General features: G+C 38.5%; 1 protein-coding gene across 1 annotated transcript in view; it reads left to right on the forward strand.

Moving 5' to 3' along the window:
- The first annotated feature begins 2,315 nt into the window (after nt 1-2,315).
- LOC121944703 (perforin-1-like) overlaps nt 2,316-21,625 on the forward strand; it is a 91,692-nt gene continuing 72,382 nt past the window's right edge. The window contains exon 1 of the mRNA XM_042488592.1: nt 2,316-2,708. Within this exon, the coding sequence (XP_042344526.1) occupies nt 2,613-2,708 (96 nt within the window). The 5' untranslated portion in view covers nt 2,316-2,612. The remainder of the gene's footprint in view (nt 2,709-21,625) is intronic.

The raw sequence follows: 21,625 nt of genomic DNA on the forward strand, positions 1-21,625 counted from the left end.
TTTTTGTACTTAGTGTCTTCATTTGAAAGATTCAAAACACCCGAAATGCTAGAATAAAAGCATGTAAACAGACTATACCATTTTTCGAGATTGACAGTTAAATGACTGAGACAGACTTCCTGTTTTTGTGAGTACACAGCCAATTAGAAATGTTCAGCGCTGAGAGTCACTCCCCTAAAGTTCTGTACTTTCGAAAAGTACTACTCCCTGATCAGGGACTTTATGGAAGGTGAAATAATGTCCCTGGAACGTAACGTAGACTCTGGTCCCTGTGGATGAGATCCTCAAAGGATTTGTGTTCCCCGCGAAAAGTTCCTGAACCAATCAGATCCAATCATTGTCTAGTTACCAATGTCTTCTGTTTATGAATTGTGTTCACTGTAAACTGATGTCAAGGCAACCAGGCAATGCAATTACTCTTCACCTGCAACTGCTACTTGCATGATGGGACTGATGTCCTTAGATAAAGTTTAAAGCTATTTGATTTAAAATTTCACCCACAGCTATGATAATCTCTCTCTTTTTTTTTTTGGCTCACATGGAAGACGTGGATTGGATGGTCACATTTAGAAAATGAACTGATTACCTCTGGGGTCCACTGATCCTTTGAGATCTCTTGCTAATTTCGTCTTGGCTGTAATCGCCGGGATTCTGTGAGCAGCTGCTTGGAAGCCCAGTGGGAGTCTCAATGATGGAGAGGCATTTACACCAAAAGTTAATTAAGATAATGCTTTGTAGCCCACTGGATTACCACGAATAAGTATGAAATTAGATATCCACGATAAAGTTTACATTTGATCTTAAGTGGCTCCATCACCCTGTGGCATATTGCCCACCATCTCACAGTGTGGGTAAAAAAAAAAAAGCTCTGTGTGTGTGTGGAGGAGCAGTAGGGAGGATGTTTTCCATGGATATGAGCACAAATCATCACAGCTGTTGGGCTGCGGTCAGTCAATGTCCTCTTGAAACACTGTCATCTACAGAACTGTCTCCTACAATGACATGATACAGTCATGACAGTCATGTCTAAATATTTAGACATGATATAGTTAAATCTAGCTTAACTGTAGGATTGTGGCTTTCATTCAGAGCATAGACTGAAGCCCAGAGGCATTTAGAAGATGTCCCGTTGTTGAGGAAATATGGGACAAATTGGTTCTGACAATGAACCACAGTCTATGCAGATTCTGAATCTCTGTGTCTTTACCCAGTATGAATTATAATCACATGAAACACTTCAAATACTCAAAAATCACTAAATTGCATTGGGATTAGGCTATTTTAATACATAAGATATCAATGATTTAAAACACAGTTTGTAAGATTTAGGAATGAGTGGAATTAAGTGGTAAGGACTGCAGATTGCAACCAGCTGAAATTTCTCCCAGTAAGGATTCCTTTAGTGTTTATTGTGTAGTAAGATTATCTGCAAAGGTCTCCTTCTCCCCAGAACAAATGGAACCACTGATTCAAACCAGTAAAAACACTCTTCCATTACAAACAAATAGACCCAGAAATGTAAACACTGAATGAATCAGTTATATGTTAAAAAAAAAAATCAATGTTTTTTCAATCAATACTGCTTGTTGCAGGCTGGCTGACGGTGGCCCACACAAACCAGGAATGGCCCTTTCTCAAACCGCTGTTTGTTTTTTTTTTCCATTCTGGGTAACTGCAGAAACATGGCAGTGCAACATGGTGGTCTCCGTGGACAAGAACCTGCTTCCTGTGTAGATACATACAGGTCACTCTAAGGTAACATGTTGCACAAAACACTTATTTATTAATTTAACTAGTGCAGCGCTGCTGTTTGCACTTTAATCTGTTAATTCAGGCACAGTGCATTTTAACTGTAATATATTTATCATACTTATTTTATCACAAACACCACAAGATTTTTATTCTGCATTTGAATATCCATTCAATGACTCACTAATTGTATCTATCTATCTATCTATCTATCTATCTATCTATCTGTCTGTGTATTTATCTTTCTATCTAATGTAAAAAGGCCTCTTAAAGGGATTCTACACAGTTTACTTGTTTTTTAATTTTTTTATATTGAAACACTGCACCTTGTTTAACAGTCTTTAAAATATTGCGGAGATTATCGGGTGAGATAAATTATTTTGGTATAAAAATCGTATTTAGTGACGCCCTTTCTCAATAAAGAGACACTTCTTCGTCTCTTTGAGTTTCCTCAAATGGGGGAAACAGCGCCCCTCTGGCAACATTATAACCGCCAGTGTGGCCAAAGGTGGAATAGCACCCTCACGTTCGAATCTTCCACGAGAGCAGAGCCAGGTGAGGTTAACAAGCAGCTGCGCCTGAGGGGTCAGATGTCCACTGTGGCTGCACCGTCAAAGTGAGAAAACTCGACGGAGAAGAAAGACGAAAGCTGGAGAAGAAGTCTGAAGACCGCTTTAGTCCGGCCTCACAAGAAACAAGCTAAAGTAGAGTTGACAACATTTAGTAAGACTGAAAAAACAGGGGTTAGCTTGTGTTCCGTTGCTGCTATTATCGGCTAACGTCGCGGTGCTTTTGTAACGGTTAGTTAAGTTTAGCTAGCAGCCATAAAGTGATGAGAAGAGTTTTTCGAAAAAACTAACGAAATGACCCTCACAACAAGTTTACTGGGACTAAATATGACATGGATATGGACCACTTCATCCTCACTGACGGAAGAGAATGGACTTCAGCGTCTAAAGGTGAGTCAGATACCGCAACTGTCAGTCTGTCTTTGCTAGCTGTTTTTCAACCGGCGTTTAGCTAACGTGAAAGCTAACGTCGTTACTTGGCTGGCGCTGTGTATTTAACCCCAGCCCTGAGGGTGATTTATGAAGGCTATAGTGTTTATTGACTCTTATTTTCAATGATGCTGTTGTGTTGCTGATTCAAGTGCCTGCTGAGGCTTTTACTTATGTGGAATTTCTCCCAGTTTTGCATTTATTTGTTGGTTAGCTAGCTGTTGATTGTATGTGATTTGGGAATGAGCAGGTGCAGAAGGTCTGCCAGTTGCTTGACAAATTAAGGTCATCCTTGTTGTGTTTTTAAGTTGTTTTGTCTTTAGTAGGGAATTTTGTAGGTCTTGTTGTTTTGTACTGATCAGTATCAAAGTGTTTAGCTGCATAAGAAAGCTGTGCAAGTCATGTATCTGTGATACAGTATGTGCATTGCTTCTTTTTGATGTGAACATTGATCTGATGTTTGATGATTGATCAACCACGACATTAAAACTGATGAAAAAACAATAATTGTCTTGTGTCTTGGCATTCATATGGGTGCCACTTGATCACACCACCTAACCAAAAACTGTTACAGACCAAGCACACCCCCGCAAAACAACTATCTCCCGATGGCGGTGGCCATGACAATGTCTTGTGCTACATTGCAAGAATTGCTCAGGAGTGGCACAAGGAATGTGACCAAGAGCTTAAGGCTTCAACCTGACCTCCATGTTTTCCCAGGACCAAATCCAAGTGAGGGTTTGTGGGATGTGCCTGTACCCCAGAGGTCCTGTGCCTGTGCCTCGATAGGTTTTAGCTAAGTCCGATCAACAATAGGGCATCTGACCAAGTGATACACTGACACAGGCCAACTGGGGGTGCACTGTGTTGTAGGGCTGGGCGATGTGGCTTTAAAATAACATTATGATATTTTGGAGAAATATCGCAATACATGTTGTATATTGCAATATTTTGAAATATCCTCAAAAACTAATGTAAAGTACTAAAATAAAAAATGATTATATGAACTACAGTTACAATAAGGTTGCTGCTGTCATAGAATAAACTTAGATAAAGAACTGTACCAATGACATTTAATGAAGTAAATAAATCAATGTAGAACCCATTGTAGTTTTATTCTGAAGGATCCGGCTCATCTCAGTCTGGAAGTGTTTATGTTTCTGCTATGGACTTGAAGCTTCAGGTAAACAGTAGGATGTTAGCATTAGCAGAAGGCTAAACTGACACCGCCATGCCTTAAAAAATGTGAGGAGGGGGGCTGATTGGTCTGCAATGGTGTTTGGGTGGGTGGTGCCTGTCAGGTGTCATCCACATGAATGGCAGCACACAATATTTCCCAGCATAACATTACATTGTAACAAGATGATCAATTTGTAATTTATTTATTTAAAAAGTGACAATGCACATTAATCCGCATGTTGTTCACTTTGGCTGTTAATGGTATTAATGTTGCGGCTGACTGGTTTAAAATGTATCAATTGAATCTAATATGGTTTGTTGTTGCATTACGCCGCAGTGGAACATGAAACACTTGAATTTGTTGGTAAAATGGCACATTATCCTAATTTATACCTCAGTTCTTTGGATAACCTATCTTACTTGGCTTTTGAACCACTATGCTGCTAAAATGAGCCCTTTGCCTCAGAGTTAATTCATCTAACCCTTGGGGTGGAGGGTCAGATTTTTTTTTGCCCTTTGTGTAATGCTGGATATTTTCACATTTTCAAGCTGCTTGAAAAATCTTTTAAATTAAAAAGCACTCATGTTCACACTAAGGCTATAATCACAAGCCAAAAATGTTGGGAACCACTGATTTAAATGGCTCTGACAGTTGGCTGCAGGTCTTGCCCCTGTGGTTTAAAAAAAGGCCAGAACCACTATTGTAGAATTGACCTGTGCATGAAGAGAGTTGGATGTATTTGGAAATGACAACCGAAAAAGGATGGATCACTGACTAGGTAAATGTCTGACTGAACTGTGAATTCAAGTCTTTATATCAGTGGTAAATCAACAGCCTTCCCTTTTCTTGAGTGCTCTGTGGGGGCAGACAATAAATACAACAATTTCCTGAAAATGGCTTCAAATAGGACTCAGCTAGACAGGACAGAATAAGTGACTCCAAATGATAACAGTAACTCCCACACAGGCATGCAGCATTAATACCTCTGCCCGCTTTATCTTGAGAAATGCACTCTATCTTTATGTATACACGCACATTTTCTCCAGCTATAAATGTTCAGGTTTTCTGTCTTCACAAATAGATACCCCCTTTATCTTTATGAATGTATTTCCTCTTTGTAAATACATTTACACAAAAATGAAAAGGTTGTATCATTCCTGCCTAAACTGGGAACATCATGTCAGTTTATCTTGTTTGGATGCTGCAAAACACAACTGCTGTTTAGCCTTTGTACATTCAGCTTAACAGTCGAAACTTCTGGAGAAAGCCGCAGTGCTTTGGGTCAAGTCAAAATTAGATTAGTGCATTATTTTAAATGTGATGTTTTCTCAAGGAGATGCTCAGTGTTGAAGAGTGTATGTTTGTATATCTTACTGTCAGCAACTCCTTAGGATGCCCCGGATCACTGTAATAAGTCCAGTTGTTTTTGATGTGTACCTCTGGCATTTTTGGCAATGAATCAAACTTAACTCTTGATGACATAAAGTAGATTTTTAAAGGATTCTGCATCCCCAATATGTTCCTGCTCTTGACACTTTGTCTCTTAAGAAGTGAGATAATCTTTAGTGCTTCAGGGCTGAATTTTGTTTTGCTACTTTATTAAAATCAAACTGAGTCAAAGTAGAGGTTTTGGTGCATAGCTGTTTATTTGGATGACAGATTAAAAAAAAATAATAATGAAAAATAAAAACATTACTTGTGCAAACTCCACAGCTTGAATTAGTGATTATAAAATACATAAAAAATAGGCCAAAAAACCATTCAGTTCAGTTTTAAATAAAAAGTGAAAAAAAAAAAAAAAAAAATTGCTGGTAGTAGGTTTTAAATCTGAAAATTGGTTCACTTTTTAAATTTCATAGCATTTGGTATTTAAATTTTAAGTTAAGGGAAATTTAAATAGATCCCAGGTGGCATCTGGTAGCTTTTAATAGGAAGTTTTATTATTTTTGTTATTTTAACAGTAAACAATAGGGCTGGGTAAAAAAAATTGATTCATCATTGCATTACAATATGTTTTTTGCCAATTCAATATCGATTCATAAAATCCTGAAATCGATTATTTCTGTTGTAATGACTGATGATGACATGATTGACTTTTTTCAGAAGCTCTGCTTGACCCCCAAACAACGTCTGTTGTTTATTCATTAAAATGGCAACAATGGTGCAAGGTAGCAGTGTGTTAAAATCAGCACTGACAAAATTAAAAGCCGACATTTGGATACACAAAGTCGATAGTAGTTACGTTGCCTATGTAGCCGTTTGAGCCGACACCACGTAGATGTTCTGCAACCTGTTGCTGACACTAAAGCTGTGGATCACACACAAATGCAGGTTGACAAATCCTGCATCAGTGTTTATTACTTTTGTTAAGTCCAGCTCAGGCAAAAATGTGCACTTTTCTCTAAGAATAATGTAATGGTAAAATAAGTTTTGGTGTCAGTTTGTTTTAAATCAATACAGATAATGCATGCTTTATTGAACACACATCAGACGGTATTCTAGCGAATTATCAGGGTATTTCTGACATCAACACACATAACTGAATTGATATAGAAGCAACTGGATCAATATCGAATCTAAATCAAATCAAATCGTGACCCAAAGAATCGAAATTTAATTGAATTGTGATGTTCTTGATACCCAGCCCTAGTAAACAACCACTTAATTAAAAAAAAACAATTAATTTTATTCTTCCTCCTGCTTCTAAAATCCCTGAGCCTCAGTTTTTGGAACGTGAGCCAGCTTGTGTGACCCTTAAACACACGGAGCCATGGGGATGCTGCACTGAAAATGTATTTTATGCCTCAGTGAGAATGCAGCTATTGAGAGAAGCCAGACTCATAAGGGAAAACAAGAGCAGTAGTCCAAATCTAGACCCTTATTACTCTTTATGAGTAATAAGGGTCACATAGAGCCTCTCAGGCCATTTTTCCAAATATCCCCCATTTTCCTCTATCACATAACTACCCCAGTGATGTTAAAATGCATCTGAGTGAGTTTGTTGTGTTTATGGGTGTATTTGTATGTGGATTTGCTTTTCTATCCTTGAGAGGACCAAATTGTTCTAAGAACAATAGCAAGTTAAAGGAAAACCTCCAAAGTGAGGGAATTTTGTTGTACAACTACTTTAGGGTCATATGTTAGTTAAATGAACATAGGATTAAATTTGAGTGAGATTTACAGTTATTTGTTTGGGTTAAGGATTAGGATATTGGATCATTGATCGTTGAAGCAATTCATCAGGATCTTCAGGGTAACATAGTTTGTGTAAATGAACCATGGTAAACTTTTCTCCATTTTACCAGCCCCCAGATCTCCCTGTTCATTTTCCCGCAAAAACCCACATTCTGCATTTTAGTTGCATATTGCCTCCTGTGTCAAAACAGACAGGCTTGCATAAAGTAACCAACCAGCGGGAGCTTTTATTGGTCCAGCCTGTTGCAGTGCATTCTGCTGGTTGTGGGTTTTCTGCCTCTTGAGCAAAGGCGAATGCCACAGCATTTGTTCTCTTTCTGTAATCATATAGCACCATTTTAAAAAGCATCTTTCTACTGCATAGACAATGAGGAGGTCATCTTTCCAGCTGATAAATACTTATTTAAAAGAAGGCATGCATTGCAAAAATGCATATTATACAGCACTGTATTGTATATTGTAACAGTAAACTTCTATGCTACCATATACGCTTTTGTGTTTGTATGTACAGGCAGTTATACTGTATATATTTTGTCTTTTGTACATCTGTATGTCAGTGTTATTGTGTATTTTGTGTGTGTGTGTGAGAGTAAGTGTGCATCAATGTTATGATGAGACTATCTGTTGTTGATATAATAATATAGAGTCATTTTAGAGGGAGCACAGTAATGACAGTATTGCCTTTACCTTGTCAAAATAGCCCATGGTGTTTTTGTCCATTAAGGTAAATACACCTTCTAGACTTTCTTTCAAGCTTGCAGGGCTCGCAAACATAGACACACGCACACTCATGCACACACATGCGCACACACACGCATGAGGACTAAAGGCACCAGGCCTATAATACACACCTTTTATAGTCCTGGTGAAACACACATCATCAACACATTTCAGATCCAGCCTTGTATAACCCCATGAAATGACACATACAACTTCCCCTTTTTTTTTTTTTCTTTACACACAACTCATAACTAGCCCACGCTTAATGTAAAATATAACCGAATGCAGTGACCAATTGGGATGCACAAGGAAAGGCTGTCTCTGAAAAGACAAGTTAACAGTACAAAACAAAACAACAAAATTGTGACAAGAATATAGTCATGATGTTGTCTCTATTCATTTCTTTAGTTATACATGTGATTGTATTAGTTGCAGGTCAGTTGTTATTTTGCTACTTAAGGTTTAGCAGTTTTCTTGAAACAATAAGTAGGTGCTAAGTGGCTTTTTCTTCTTTCTGAATTGTTTGGGCAGTTGGCAAAGAGCTGTAGGTGCAGTTAACATTACCTTTACCGTGTTGGGACCTACACTGTTTTTTTTATCTGCAGGAAAATTGGATGGATGCTATCACATTTCCACATTTGTTTCACTGTCTAATATAGGTGGATGTATAGCACACAAGTTTTGTGAATGTGCTTGGTATCATATTCAACATAATATGGGCATTTAATAAAAAACTGTAAGGAGTTTAAGCTGACACTGTTTTTAGTTTTGTTCTCCAGTCTAGCATCACTGGTTAAGCTTCTTTAGCTCCAGCTTTTCTGTTCTCTAGTCTATTAGTTTGCTTGCCCCTGTCCTATATTGTGGCCCCGCTCTCTCTCTCTCTCTCTCCCTTACATCTGTTCCTTTGCACACACAAGTTTCCTCTGACTGTCCACTGACTGTTTTTACAAAGTCTTACTCTCAACCTGCCCTCCATGTTTTTGACCATTTGTCTTGCTGTCTCTCTGTCTCACTTGCTCATGCACATACAGTATTCCACTCCAATTTAGAGCTGCTTTCCATTAACATGTGTTTTGTCCGTCCCTGCAGGCTCTGCTCTGCTACACTAGTTGATTTACAGCTCTTATCAAATACATATTGCCAAGCGAGTGAGACGTGCAACCTTTCATTTGCACGCCGCCGCCCTGCAAATTCGACACGCTACATTAACAAGAAAAATGAGTGCTGCTATGCATGCCAAGAGCCTGTGTGTGTGTGTGTGTGTGTGTGTGTGTGTGTGTGTGTGTGTGTGTGTGTGTGTGTGTGTGTCTGTCTGTCTGTCTGTCTGTGTGTGTGTCTGTGCGTGCGTGCGTGCGTGCGTGCGCGTGTGTGTGACTAAGAGAGAGAAAGAGAGCGAGAGAGAAAGACGAATAAAACGAAAGGAAATACTGTACAGAGAGTGTGTAAGTTTAAGCTTTACAGTCTGTGTGGGTGAGAGACCAAGACAGAGTATGTACACTCGGAGGTGTGTAATTTATTACTGCAGGTTTGTGTAAGTTTAGAAGGGATGTAGTGAGTGTTTGTAAATGAGAGGGTGAGGCCAAAATGGCAGAATCTACCATCAGCGTCTTAGGTGCCCACCAAGGGACACAGAGTGCCAGTAGGGCCCTAAATGTGCAAAAAAAAAAAATTGTCCTATTTTCAACTGATCTGGGTGAAGTCCAAAAGCATAAAAAATGCCCCTTGTGTACATTTTTCTGTTTTATATTCATATTATATTATAATATTATGAATAGCTCTCTCTATATATATAGAGAGAAAATAGATAAATTAAAAGATCTTCTATTATGTTGACCATACAAAAAGTTGGTTTATAATGACGTTTTTTGGAATAAAGGTCAGAACTTGTCTCTCATTAATGTTTTGCAAATAGAGGGACATTTTACAGCCTTGTTCTTGGCTTCAGAACAAACATTATCAACCCATTTTACTCGCTTGTTGTCTCTGACTTATGTTTTAACGTTACCACAAGCAATTTAGGGGGTTGCCATTCCCCTTGTTAGTAAAATGACCATAACGCATCCCACTTGTTCACCTGCCTGCCTTACCAGTGCAGCATTTGTAGCACTGGTGTAGCCAAGCGGGACCAAGTGCATCTGTTGTGGAGAACACACACTTGATGCTACTCAGCCAATCAAATTTGTGCATTCCCATAAGCATTTATCCGTGAGTGAGTGAGATAAAGACACAGGAGAGAGACAAGATTAGTTGAAACAAGTGAGTCAGAAAAAAAGTAATTTTACATGGCATGTTCTAAATAGCGAAAAGTACATGTTCATCCTTCCCATGGGCAGTTCAAAACCAGTATGTCTCATCATATGTTTTGAGACTGTGGTGATTATTAAAAGTGGCAATGTAGAGTGCAATAACGAGTCAAAGCAAAAGGGGTCCTTTGAGCAAACCACTGAAATCTGAACTGAGGGTACAGAAAATAAAATATTTTATCTTAAAATATATTATCTGGCAATGAATCACTCATTTATTTTGCAAGTTAGACCTTTGACAGGGTGTCCCCCTTTAAAAAAAAGAAAAAAAAATGCCTGGTGAGTACAAAAAATATGACTAAAACAGCATTTTATTTTTTTATTTTTTATTTTTGTCTTTAAAGAGCACACCAGCAGTGTTTTCAATGCCAGAGAAAAGTTTTGTTCATATATTTTGCCTCTGCACAGGTTTGTTGAGGAGCCATTACTAGATTTGAAGTGAAACTTTCCCTTTGCAAGCTTTGCTGCTTTGTGAAAATGAAAGTACTGACTGTAAATGACACAAGATACTGTGAGGTACTTGTGAGTCCATTAAGGAGCCGTCTTATCCCAGTCTGCCTATCTATTCTGTTTAAATTGATGAATGAGCATTCAGGGAGTTTATTGCAATGCAGTAGCTTTGTATACAATCTTTCACACTCACAAACTATTGTATTACTACTGTTGCGAGGACCTTTAGTGTCCATATAAACTTCCCTTAGTCTAACCTTCACCCTTATGGTGATGATTACATTTAACCCCAGCTAAGCTAATTGACACCTTTACAACCTAAAGCTTATTCAATTTTTTAAAAATAATTATTTTTTGGGGGGCATTTTTGCCTTTCATTTGATAGCGTGTGTGATGTCAGTGTCAATATATCATCAATATATAAATATGTGCCAGCTAAATGTCCATACCCTGGAGTGTTTTCAACCTTTCCCATTCAGGTGCAAGCGTTAGGATTATGCATGTAGTGTTAAAGGTTAGAGGAACTCATTGCATTGCCCTCCTAAGTGACATAAACGGTTGTGTGTCTGTGTTATGCTGAAACATGTTTCTGATTTAATAATACACACAGAGATCTGCAGCAAAGGTCTGAAACTGTAAGTACAAGATGGAAAGTGACTTAGTGTATAACAATGGCTTACACTCAAACACACATGCACACACACAGACACACACACACTTGCACGCTGACTGTTGTAATTCATGGCCCATTAATCGCTGTGTGACCTTCCTGAGGTGTTTGGTGATCCACAGCTCCAAGTGAGCTTGCAGGCTAATAGATATCATGCCACACACACACACACACACACACACACACACACACACACACACAAATAAAATACGTTAAGTATCTAGACCATGATGTAAATGATGGTTGCATTATTCGCTGTTTCCCATAGATGGAAATACATACACTCACAGAACTAAATTGCATTCTGTGTCAGTAGTGTAACAACTAATGGCCTCATTACTTCTGTCATACACACATGTATTAAAGGACACACACATTATGAGGAATACATGGCACCAGACTCACAAATACCTATACACACAATACCAAAATCCAAGTAAACCCAAGATTCAGTAACCGTTTCTCTGCAATTAAGTGCACTAGTTCACCATGTGGATACACAAATACATGTACACACACAAAATCAGGAGAGGGATCAGAACAAGGTGAGCTGCACAACATTGTTATTTCCATTCTATACACACACTCTTATGCACAACACAATACAACCCTGGTGTCTTTCTGTTTATCATTGACTTTTCACAAACCAGCACACTGGCCGAAGTGAGCCTGAAGCTTAGTCCTGTCTCTTACATACACACACAAACATACAGACTTTGGCCTCAGGTAGATGCCTGTTCAGCACCGTCTATCCCAACCCCACTGCTAAGAGTCCAGCAGAGTCTGCCTTGATTTATGATTGTATCTGTGTGTTTACATAAGACTGTACTAATAAGCAATGTGTGCACAGTGTGTGCACAAGCAAAAGGATATGACTGTGTTCACATGTGTAGTTGTGTGATGCATAATAGTTTCAGTCAGATGTAGAGCCCTAAATTGCTCCCAGTTCATTCAGCTCTTCTATATTTAACTGACAACTGGAGATTAAATAGAGAAAAACAAAGACATCAAATGAGGACCTCAGCTCTGCTTAACATGTACTGACACTTCTCTCTTGGAAAGATAGAGGTAATTCACATCATGTTAATCAGACTTCAACCAGGAATGACCTGATTGTTTTATTAATATTCAAAGTTTCAATCATGTAGAATAACTGTATTTTCAAGATGGAGGTCCTTGTCGTTCATTTTCATATCTAGTATTCGCACAACTAAAAGTACAACAGACAGAGGAAATTGACAAAGAGAAAACCCATGAGAATATGATGTGAAAAGTTAATATCTAAAAGTGTACCACAAGTACCTTCAGTAAATTGAAGCTAATAAATAACAAATAGTGCTCTGCCATGTGCCAGGACAATTATCAGAGTTTGGCAATGTACTGATGGTGCCAGTTTGTTGAGGAACTAGACTTTAATGACTGGGCAATGAATTGCACCAGCATGTTGCCATGTGGTTGGAATGCATACCACATAATTTTAAGATGGCATCTTTTTATGAAGTTTTTGTTTCTGGGCAAAAAACAAAAATCCTTGAGGGACTTTTAAAATCCAGCTGTTGCTTGATTGAGTGTGGTGGTCTTATTTTTGCACATTAGTGGTCACATTGGCCGGATTGATTGGGTGATAAAGTATGGAAAAGTTAACAAATGTTGTAGAGGAAAATGAATGAAAGTGATGTTTTGGAGGTGGATGTTATTGTGTGTGCATTGTATCCCCAAACATTGGAATATACAGTACGTGCTCCCGAGTTGCTTTTCAGTCATCACCTTTTTCGTGGGAAAAAACATGCACACTTGTTTCCTTTTTGTCTAATAACCAGTTACCACCACACATAGATTCTAATTCTGTGGGGGGCATGAATAATGATAGCAAGAGTTAAACATCCAGTGTGTCCATGTGTAGATGTCAATTTCTGAGGATCTGAAGGTGTATGTGCTTGTGTGCATCCATTAGAATTCAGGCATTTTTTCAGTGTTTCTGCCAGTAACATTTGCCACAACAGGAAAAAAAACCCCCAAAAAACTCCACAGCAAAACCATGCATTTCATAAATAAATAAATACTGCACTCTGTATGTTCAGTGCAGGTATGTATGTGTGTTGTATGAATGACAAATGGGTGTAGGTTCAGGTTGTAATTTAGCATAAGCTGCTATCTGTGAAGCGATTGAGAGGCATAGCAGGAAGAAAGATGTGCACTGCCTGATTTGTCACTTTTCAGAATGGCAGAGATAAAGAGTGACAGCAACACAAGAGAAAAAATAAAGACTTCAGACACAAAAGTGAGTAGATTATCAGTAAATTGTTACATTTAACATTTAAAAAAACATAAAATTCCCATCGTTGAAAAAAAGTTTTGTAATTTTTTTTAACTTTGATGTACATTCTTCAGGGTTCTGTGACAAGCCCTTCATTTAAAGTGTGAATTCAGCTCATATTAGTGTTAAATAAGCATCACAATATCCTTCTGTTGATCATGTAGTTTTTTTGCCATTTTGTCTGAGGGAATTTAGAATATAAGTCTGTGATTTCTCTAACTGTAATGGAAGAAAAAAAATTGGCATACATACTTTTACACCTTGTGAGCTAAACGCAAAGTAGTAAGTGGAAGACAACGGTTGAGAAAGTATCTGGCTGACCTATGTTACAATATCTTGTTAGGCCACCCTGCTGCCCAGCACTGCTGCTTTTTCTCTCTCTTACCATTCATCTCCTCCACCCTTCTTGTCTCTTTCCACCTCCTGCTTCACCCTTTCCTCTTGCTAACTCCCACACACCCTATTTGATGTATGGCTACTTTGATGCACATCCTACTTAGGTGGTGTTTCTCTTCTTTGCTGAAGTCTTGCTGCTTAGCATGTGTGTCCAATGTGTCACACCTGCAGGTCTGTGTGTCCATCTGTTGATTTCCCTGTGGGTCAGTGTGTGCATGTATCCATGTATGTTTCACTGTATGAGTTTCGAGCATGCAAATGTCCCCATTGGAGTTGGTGACATCTTACTGAGTATATGAATGTGTTGCAGGTGCATATGTTTGTGGACTTTTTGCTACAGTTGCATTATATCTGTGTGCACACTAACCTGAGTTTGTGCATGTCTCTCAGTGTCCATATTTGTGTGAGTGAGTGTCTGTTTTTACATGTTTGTACCTGTACATCTCTTGTGGTCTGACAAAAAGCTGATACAAATTACATCCCAGCATCAGCCATCTATCTGTGTGTGTGTGTGTGTGTGTGTGTGTGTGTGTGTGCGCGCGCGCGCGCATGCACGTGTATGCGTGCGTGCGTGCGTGCGTGCGTGTCCATGCGTGCAATCCCTACATGACCATTTTCAGTGAAAATTACTTTTCTTTGCTACACATGCTTTTTTCTCTTATCCTCCCTTTAGGTTTGCTCTGTGCCTCGATACTGTAAGCCTTATTTACATTCACAGCCTGGCTGAATCCCCCGGGAGTCCCACAGTCATCAAGCGTGTTGCCTTGACAGAGACAAGCGACGCTTTGTGTGCAGGGCCTATCCTGGCTCCCTCCAGTTTTGGCTCAGTTTGTCCTCACTTTCTGGGTCTCTCACTCACTCTCACTCTCACTCTCTCTCTCTCTCTCTCTCTCTCTCTCTCTCTCTCTCTTTTTGTTTACTGAGTAACTCAGACATCAGCCATATGCTTTTTAATGTCTCAGTTGGTTTAAATGATAAAGACAAAAACTCTAATTCTTTATCTTTTTAAATTTATCAACAAATTCCCTAAAGAGTCAAAAAGTTAACAAAGACTTTGTCTTGCTAACAAGAATTTATTGTGTAGCCACAGCCTGATATACAGTATGCCCTCATGAAATAAAACATCACTGTTGTCCAAAAACTATCATGAATTAAATACTCCTACCGTTGCATTTGGGTGACACGTTCCTTCATTACTGTAAACTAAGCAAGTGCTGTTTCATTCTCGTAGCTAGCGGTTCTGCAAACACGGTCTCCCCTTTGTGGAGCTCTTGAGTCTCAAAAATGCAGTTGTGGTTTTGTTATAGAATAAACCAGAAAGCCGTGTTCAGGATCCGAAATGAACACCCTCCAAGTGCCAAATGCCTGTAGGTTTTTTGTTTGGTGAGTAAATCTTGGAAGGCTATCTGCGACACTGGTAGGTCAGTGTACCAAAATAGTCATGAATTAAACTATGATGAGAGTTTGACAGTTTTTTGTGTCATTTAGGGATAAACAGCCCCTAAGGTGAATAAATTAATGATTGACTTAAGCAGGATATTATTTGCACTGCAGTTTGGTTTCTCACACAAAGACATCATCTCTGGAACGATAGACCATGCTGTAACAAACCATTTTGTTTGGGTATATCACCCAGTCAAAGTGACTGAACAAAGTTTTGGATCAACTTTGTATATTGTCTTTACTGGTGGCCTTTGGACATCCTTTGCTAATGTACTCAATATGGCAATATGGTGCATTCCCTGGGATCAATATCAGTATTTGTTTGTTGTTGATATTTTGAAGTTTTAATGTGACTTGTTCCTGTATTTTACTTTTTTCCTCATTCTCTTTACCTGTCTTGCTCTTCCTGTCTCAGTTACTATGATTCAATCATTTCTGTTTTTGTCAGTGTTTATTTGAATCTCTTTTGGTCTATACTAGCAGGTGAACTACAATACAATACAATAGCAAGCATTCAATGCTAAATAAAACAGGAGTTAACAGCTTTTTGGAATGGAATTTTAATTTCCAAAACTTACATCTGTGTTTTTTATTAAAATTGGCTTATTTTGTCCCCTTCTCACCAAGGGTTTTGTTTACAATTCAAACCTAGATTAAGGTTTAGGGCTCATGTTTTTCTTCAGTCTCTCACTTGCATTTGCGTTTTTTTTTTTTGTGTGTTTGTTTATGTTTTTTGTTTTAATAGCCATTCGTAAGTCTGATATTTTTATATCAATCTAGATTGTTCGTGTGTCTGTCCATCTGCTTCTACTCTCCTTGTCTAAAACTGCTAGACCCAGAAACACCAATGACAGTAAAATTATGGCCCAGTAATTGCAGTGGTGCTGGTTTTGGTCCTGTGATACCATCCGTCTCCAGGCAGCCAAACTACTTTTCAGGAAGCAACCACTGGAACTGATTTACCCCTGAATTTATTCGAGGCACCACTCTCTGCTTCCTTCTTCTCCTCAGTCTGTGCACTTATTCTTTCTTTCATTTCATCACATGTTCTTTCATCTAATTCAATCTGGGTTTAGTTTTACCCTCTCTTTTTTTAAACACCCCCCCCCCCCCCCCGACTTTAGTTTTCCTATTGAATAAGTGGTGAAGTTGTTTTACTGCTCTATCATAGCTACTGAGACTGACCTGCCTTTAACTTTACTTTTCTGTACTTTAGTAATTAAACTGTAGATAGGTGACATCAATTGTCGGAGTAAATTCATTCCAACATAAAAAATGTTGGTATGTTTAAAGTAAGGTTAAACAATCTCTTGAGTATGTGGAGAATAAAGTGAAACTTAAGTCATCTAGGCTGAGTTGGCCCAACCGCATTAATTTAATCTAAGATTAGCTCCTATCAGTATTTAGTAAAACTATTTTTAAAATGAATAAATCCAGTTTTTAAATTAAGTATTGTTTTGTTGCAAAATTAAAAAATGATCTTGGATTTGTAAAGCCAAGTTTATTTAAAGAGAATATAAGCTGAGTTTAGCCAGTAGGGACAAGCATCATATCTAAATTTAAATAATACTAAAAAAACTAAATACTAATATACATAAGCAGTATACTGTTGACACCTAGTTAGTATAAAAGAGAACTGTTTAAATGACGTAACTAACAAAAGTGGATGCATTCAGCCCAAAATATATAACAGTTGGGTGGTGTTTCAGATTTTATATATTTATATATTGGGAAAAAAAGGTGGATATATTCAGCCCTTAATATACAACAGCTGGGTGGTGTTTGAGATTTTACGTATGTGTGTTAGTGGTAAAGTTTGAGGCTCCTCCTTTGGAGAGGTAGATGGGATGTTAGGTTCCATTTTAGAAGGCAGCCATGCTTATAAATCGCTTGATGTTGTTTTGCTGCCGCACAGGGGAAACATGCACAAGAGATGAAAAGCATTTGAAAATCAAGAAAAAAAAAAGAATGACAAAGGTGAAAGTGGGCTGATTTGGGGGAAAAGGAGTGTCTCTTTTGTTGCCTTCTCTCTTTCTCTCTCTCTCACTTTCTTTTTCCACTTGAGTGATTGTGGCTTGCTGGTGATTTTGATTGTGCAGAAAAGCACATCTCTTTCTTTCGTTGTCGGTATCCCTCTCAGAATGCTTTCTTGAATGTTTGAATCAAAGGGAGGACATCTAAAAGTTTTTGTGGCACAGATGAGTGAACACTTAAATAATTTGTGGACCAAATCATTTCCCCCCCAAGTGTAAAGTTTGTCTCTGTTTTGAGTTCTCTATCAAAGAAAGGGGAATTCTTTTATATCACAGGCAAAGAGTACTGACACTATCAAATAGATGAGAGGGGTAAAAAAACATTGCTCCCTCTTTGGAATAACCATTTGCTGGCACTGGATTAATGTGTTAAGTGTTGGTTTTTTGTTGTGTAGTAGAGTTTTTTTTGTGATAATGGGTCTGTTTTGTATCAAATGTGATTTTTATCCAGACTCTGCCAAGTAAGGAACAATCGATGTTGCCCTTGTGTGTAAAGCTTGTATTTACCTCTTGTTATTTGCATCTGGTCCATACTTTGGCTGACTTATATTGTTGCCATCCACTTGTGGCACAAAGCCTGTGTGGAAATTGATCTTCCCATAGTTTCTAGAGAAAATAAAGAACGCTGATGTGCAGTGGTTATGAGCCGATAAAGTGGAAGGAAAACTAGAGATACCCCTTCCTGCCGCTGCTCAAAAGAAAATAAAAGTTAAATTGAATTTTGGTCCAATGTCAGTAGTTCGAGCCATCAGCTCTGTTATGGTAGCATGCTTCTCAACAAAGTAGGGATCAGGATTTGAGTAGATATTAATGACTTGCAGAAACATAGTGTGCAATAGTCCACCTCTCACCCCCCCCCCCCCCCCCCCCCCCCTTCCCTCTGGACTGCGCGAATATGCGCGATATACATTTACACATTGGTGCTTTTGGTTTGGTGCAACTCATATTTAATGCGTAGGCTACTGAGTGTGTTTCAGTCTTAAGTTAATCTTCTAGTTTCATATCGACAAAGATTTTCAGGTACACACCATTTTAACATCAGATGTAAATGGGGCCTGAGTGACTATGCACAATTGTGATTTGGCTGAGAAAAGCTCCCTTTGTAATTGTTCATTAAACCTGTCCAAACAAGGTTGCCTGGGTTACAGTGAATGCTGTCATTTCTGTGGGCTCCATATAATTATGTATTCCCCACCACATTTCTTTAGGTCTATGGAATGATTATGTGACTTCTGTTCACCTGTCTAGGTGTAAGACAGTGTCTACTTCTACAATATTATTTGACGGGTATGTCCTGGTCTGACTACAAAATACACACTTTTCCTTTATTCAGATGATTGATATTACACAAAGGTAACAACAACTAAGAATGCTCAAAATGATTAAGTTTACTCAAAATGATTGAGTTATCACTCAGTAATGCATTTTTGAGTTAATGCTTATTCATGGGAATAAGTTAAATTCATAATCTTTTCTGGGTTTAGTTTCCTTACTGCTTTCATTAAAATATACTGATCTACTGTGTATCCCACAGTGTCAGGTTTTTGGTGTCTAGGAAACTGGGTAGCTCCAAAACTGCATTCTTTTTCTTAAGCATTTTGTTTTGATGAATGGCTGCATGAATTGCACCTGTTTCTAGCAAATAAAATCTGTTTGGACATTGAATTTCAAAAGATGAATGATCTATCAGTGATCTATAAAACCAGATTTGCCTTTTCTTTGCAAAGAAAAGCTACTTCATGCCCGCCTCCTTCTTGCTTGAATAATTTCAGTGTCTGACTTTGCAGAAGATGGTGTGACAGATATTTCATTTACAAATGTATAGAAACCACCAACCACCAACAAAACAACAAACACAGACAAACATACAAACAAAAAAAAAAAAACTGGTGAGATCTTATCCATTAGAAATGCCCTTGGGAAAATACAAAGTAGTTTGACTGTAATTCAGTGAAGTTGATATGATACTGAAAGTAAGAAAAGCTCAGCATTTTAACAATAAAGTTCCTGCAGCTGTAACTACCAAAATAGTGTATGTGATTGAATACTGTATTGCGATATTTGTCCTAACAAATATGAGCATATACAAGGCTTTAAGGCTTCTGTGTGTGTGTACATATGTGGGAGAGAGAAATACAGAGAGCATCGGGTTTGCTGTTGACAAGGATGCAAATATAATAAACCTCCTATTCATATTGACAAAAACAGTGTAATTTTTCTGACATTTGGCTGCTCTGTACATTAAACATCACAACACAGAAAAGTGGGAGTTGTGACAAGCATGATTTGCTTTCCTCCATACATGCATCCTTTAACAGTAAACCAGATCATATTTCCAGAGCCCACCAGAGATTTGGAAAATTAAGAAAAAATTACATGAATTTTACCCGATTGTGATATCATATATCATTCATTCTTTTAATATATTCATAATAGGTATTTAAATTGCAGCCATTTCACTGTTGATTTTTAACCCTTGGTCAGCCAGAGAAAAGCAATGGTACATGAAGGTATCGGTGTGTGGTGCTAATCCCGCAACCCTCGACACCACCAACCTGCGCGTTTGCTACGTTCTGTTGGCTGTCTTGCCATTTTCAGTCTACTCTGCACACAATATAGATGTCAACACTAGATAATAGTCTTACTCCTATTTTTCTTATTAAACAGAGAAAGACAACCATACACCCTCTGAATTCACGTTTGTCTCTTTTACTGAACTAAGGCTAGCTTAATTGCCTCATTAACTCATTGTAAAACACACCTCATTCAGTATCAACAGAAACAAAATAAGACTCGCCTAGTCTTGTTAGTTGTTAAGTTAGTTATTCCACTGTTCTAACAATTAGCAACTCTGGTTTGGTTAAAACAATCCCTTAATTCACCGGGTTTTTCCCTGCGGTCTCTCCGATCTCTCTCTCTCTGCTGTTGCGGGAATGACCCGGGCCGACACTGACCTGCTGTCTTGTAACATTCTTTTTACTGCTGGGTCAGCTGCCCGTCCAGCCAAAATGACCACCGCTGGCACGTCATGCCGTGCATGCAAAACATTGTCATTACAGCCTCTCCAGAAAGATCAGGGTCCATACTTCTGACAATATAGAAAGTCACATAGTCAGGATTTCTAAACACTCTGGTATATTTTAATACCCTGATACCACCCAAGCCTAATCAAGATTTTGTGGCCTTAACCTAACCGCAAAATGTCTCCTTTGCTTTACATGCCCAACTTTTCATCCAGATTCCTACTGATACATGTCCACGTAACCTGACAAAGCAAATCGGTCGTTTTCAGTCCTGATGTTCCTGATGTTGCTTTGGCAGATAGCCGGCTCCTCCCCTCCAACACTCTTCTTTAGCTCTTTTCTCCCTCTGTGCTGCCTTTGTCTTCTCTTTCCATCTTTCTCTCTCATCTTCTGTCTTCTCTTTCTCTTTTACCCCCAAACTCCCTCTTCTCTCTATTCTCTGCCCAGGTGAGTAATGTCATGTCAGAACAATGGCCTATTGTGTTTTATTGAGCTGCCCATGTCCTACTCTCCATCTCTCCCTTGTGCCCTCCCCTTCCTCAGTATGCCTTAGTGTCCTCCTCTCACTCTTTTCTTTCATTTTCTCCCCCTTTTGGAGCTTTTGGCTGTGTCTCTCCAGGGGATTGTAAGGAAGGATGGGTGAAATGAAGTCAGGGATGGTTGGATGGATCAAGTAAATAAATTGAGAAAATAATAGAGAGAAAAGGGGGGAAGGGGTTAGGAGGAGTGTATAGGTAAGAGGAGAAAGAATAAAAGGATCAGTTGGATGGATGGATGGACGGACAGATGGATAGTTGAATAAAAGAGTAATGAATGTAGTCAGAAGAGGAAAAGGGGAATCAAGGAAGATTTGGGAAGGATGCATACCTTTATATTTATTGGCAGTTAAAGATAAGCATTCAATAAATGGTGAGAGTCGTTAAAATGAACAAAGGGATATGGACAGTGAGACAGAGTAAACAACAATACAAATCTGGATGACAATCTGAGTATTCACAAAGGAAAGAGCATGAAAGAGGAGGTGGATGGAGAGATTACAGGATGAAGGAATAGACATAAAAGGATGAAAAGAAGACAGGATGGTGTTGTGAATAATGGCTGGTCAGTGTTAAGGCCTTAATCAATGCTTGATTAATATTAATTCGTGT

The sequence above is a fragment of the Plectropomus leopardus genome, chromosome 6, assembly GCF_008729295.1.
Source record: "Plectropomus leopardus isolate mb chromosome 6, YSFRI_Pleo_2.0, whole genome shotgun sequence".
In the NCBI taxonomy this organism is placed as follows: domain Eukaryota; kingdom Metazoa; phylum Chordata; class Actinopteri; order Perciformes; family Serranidae; genus Plectropomus; species Plectropomus leopardus.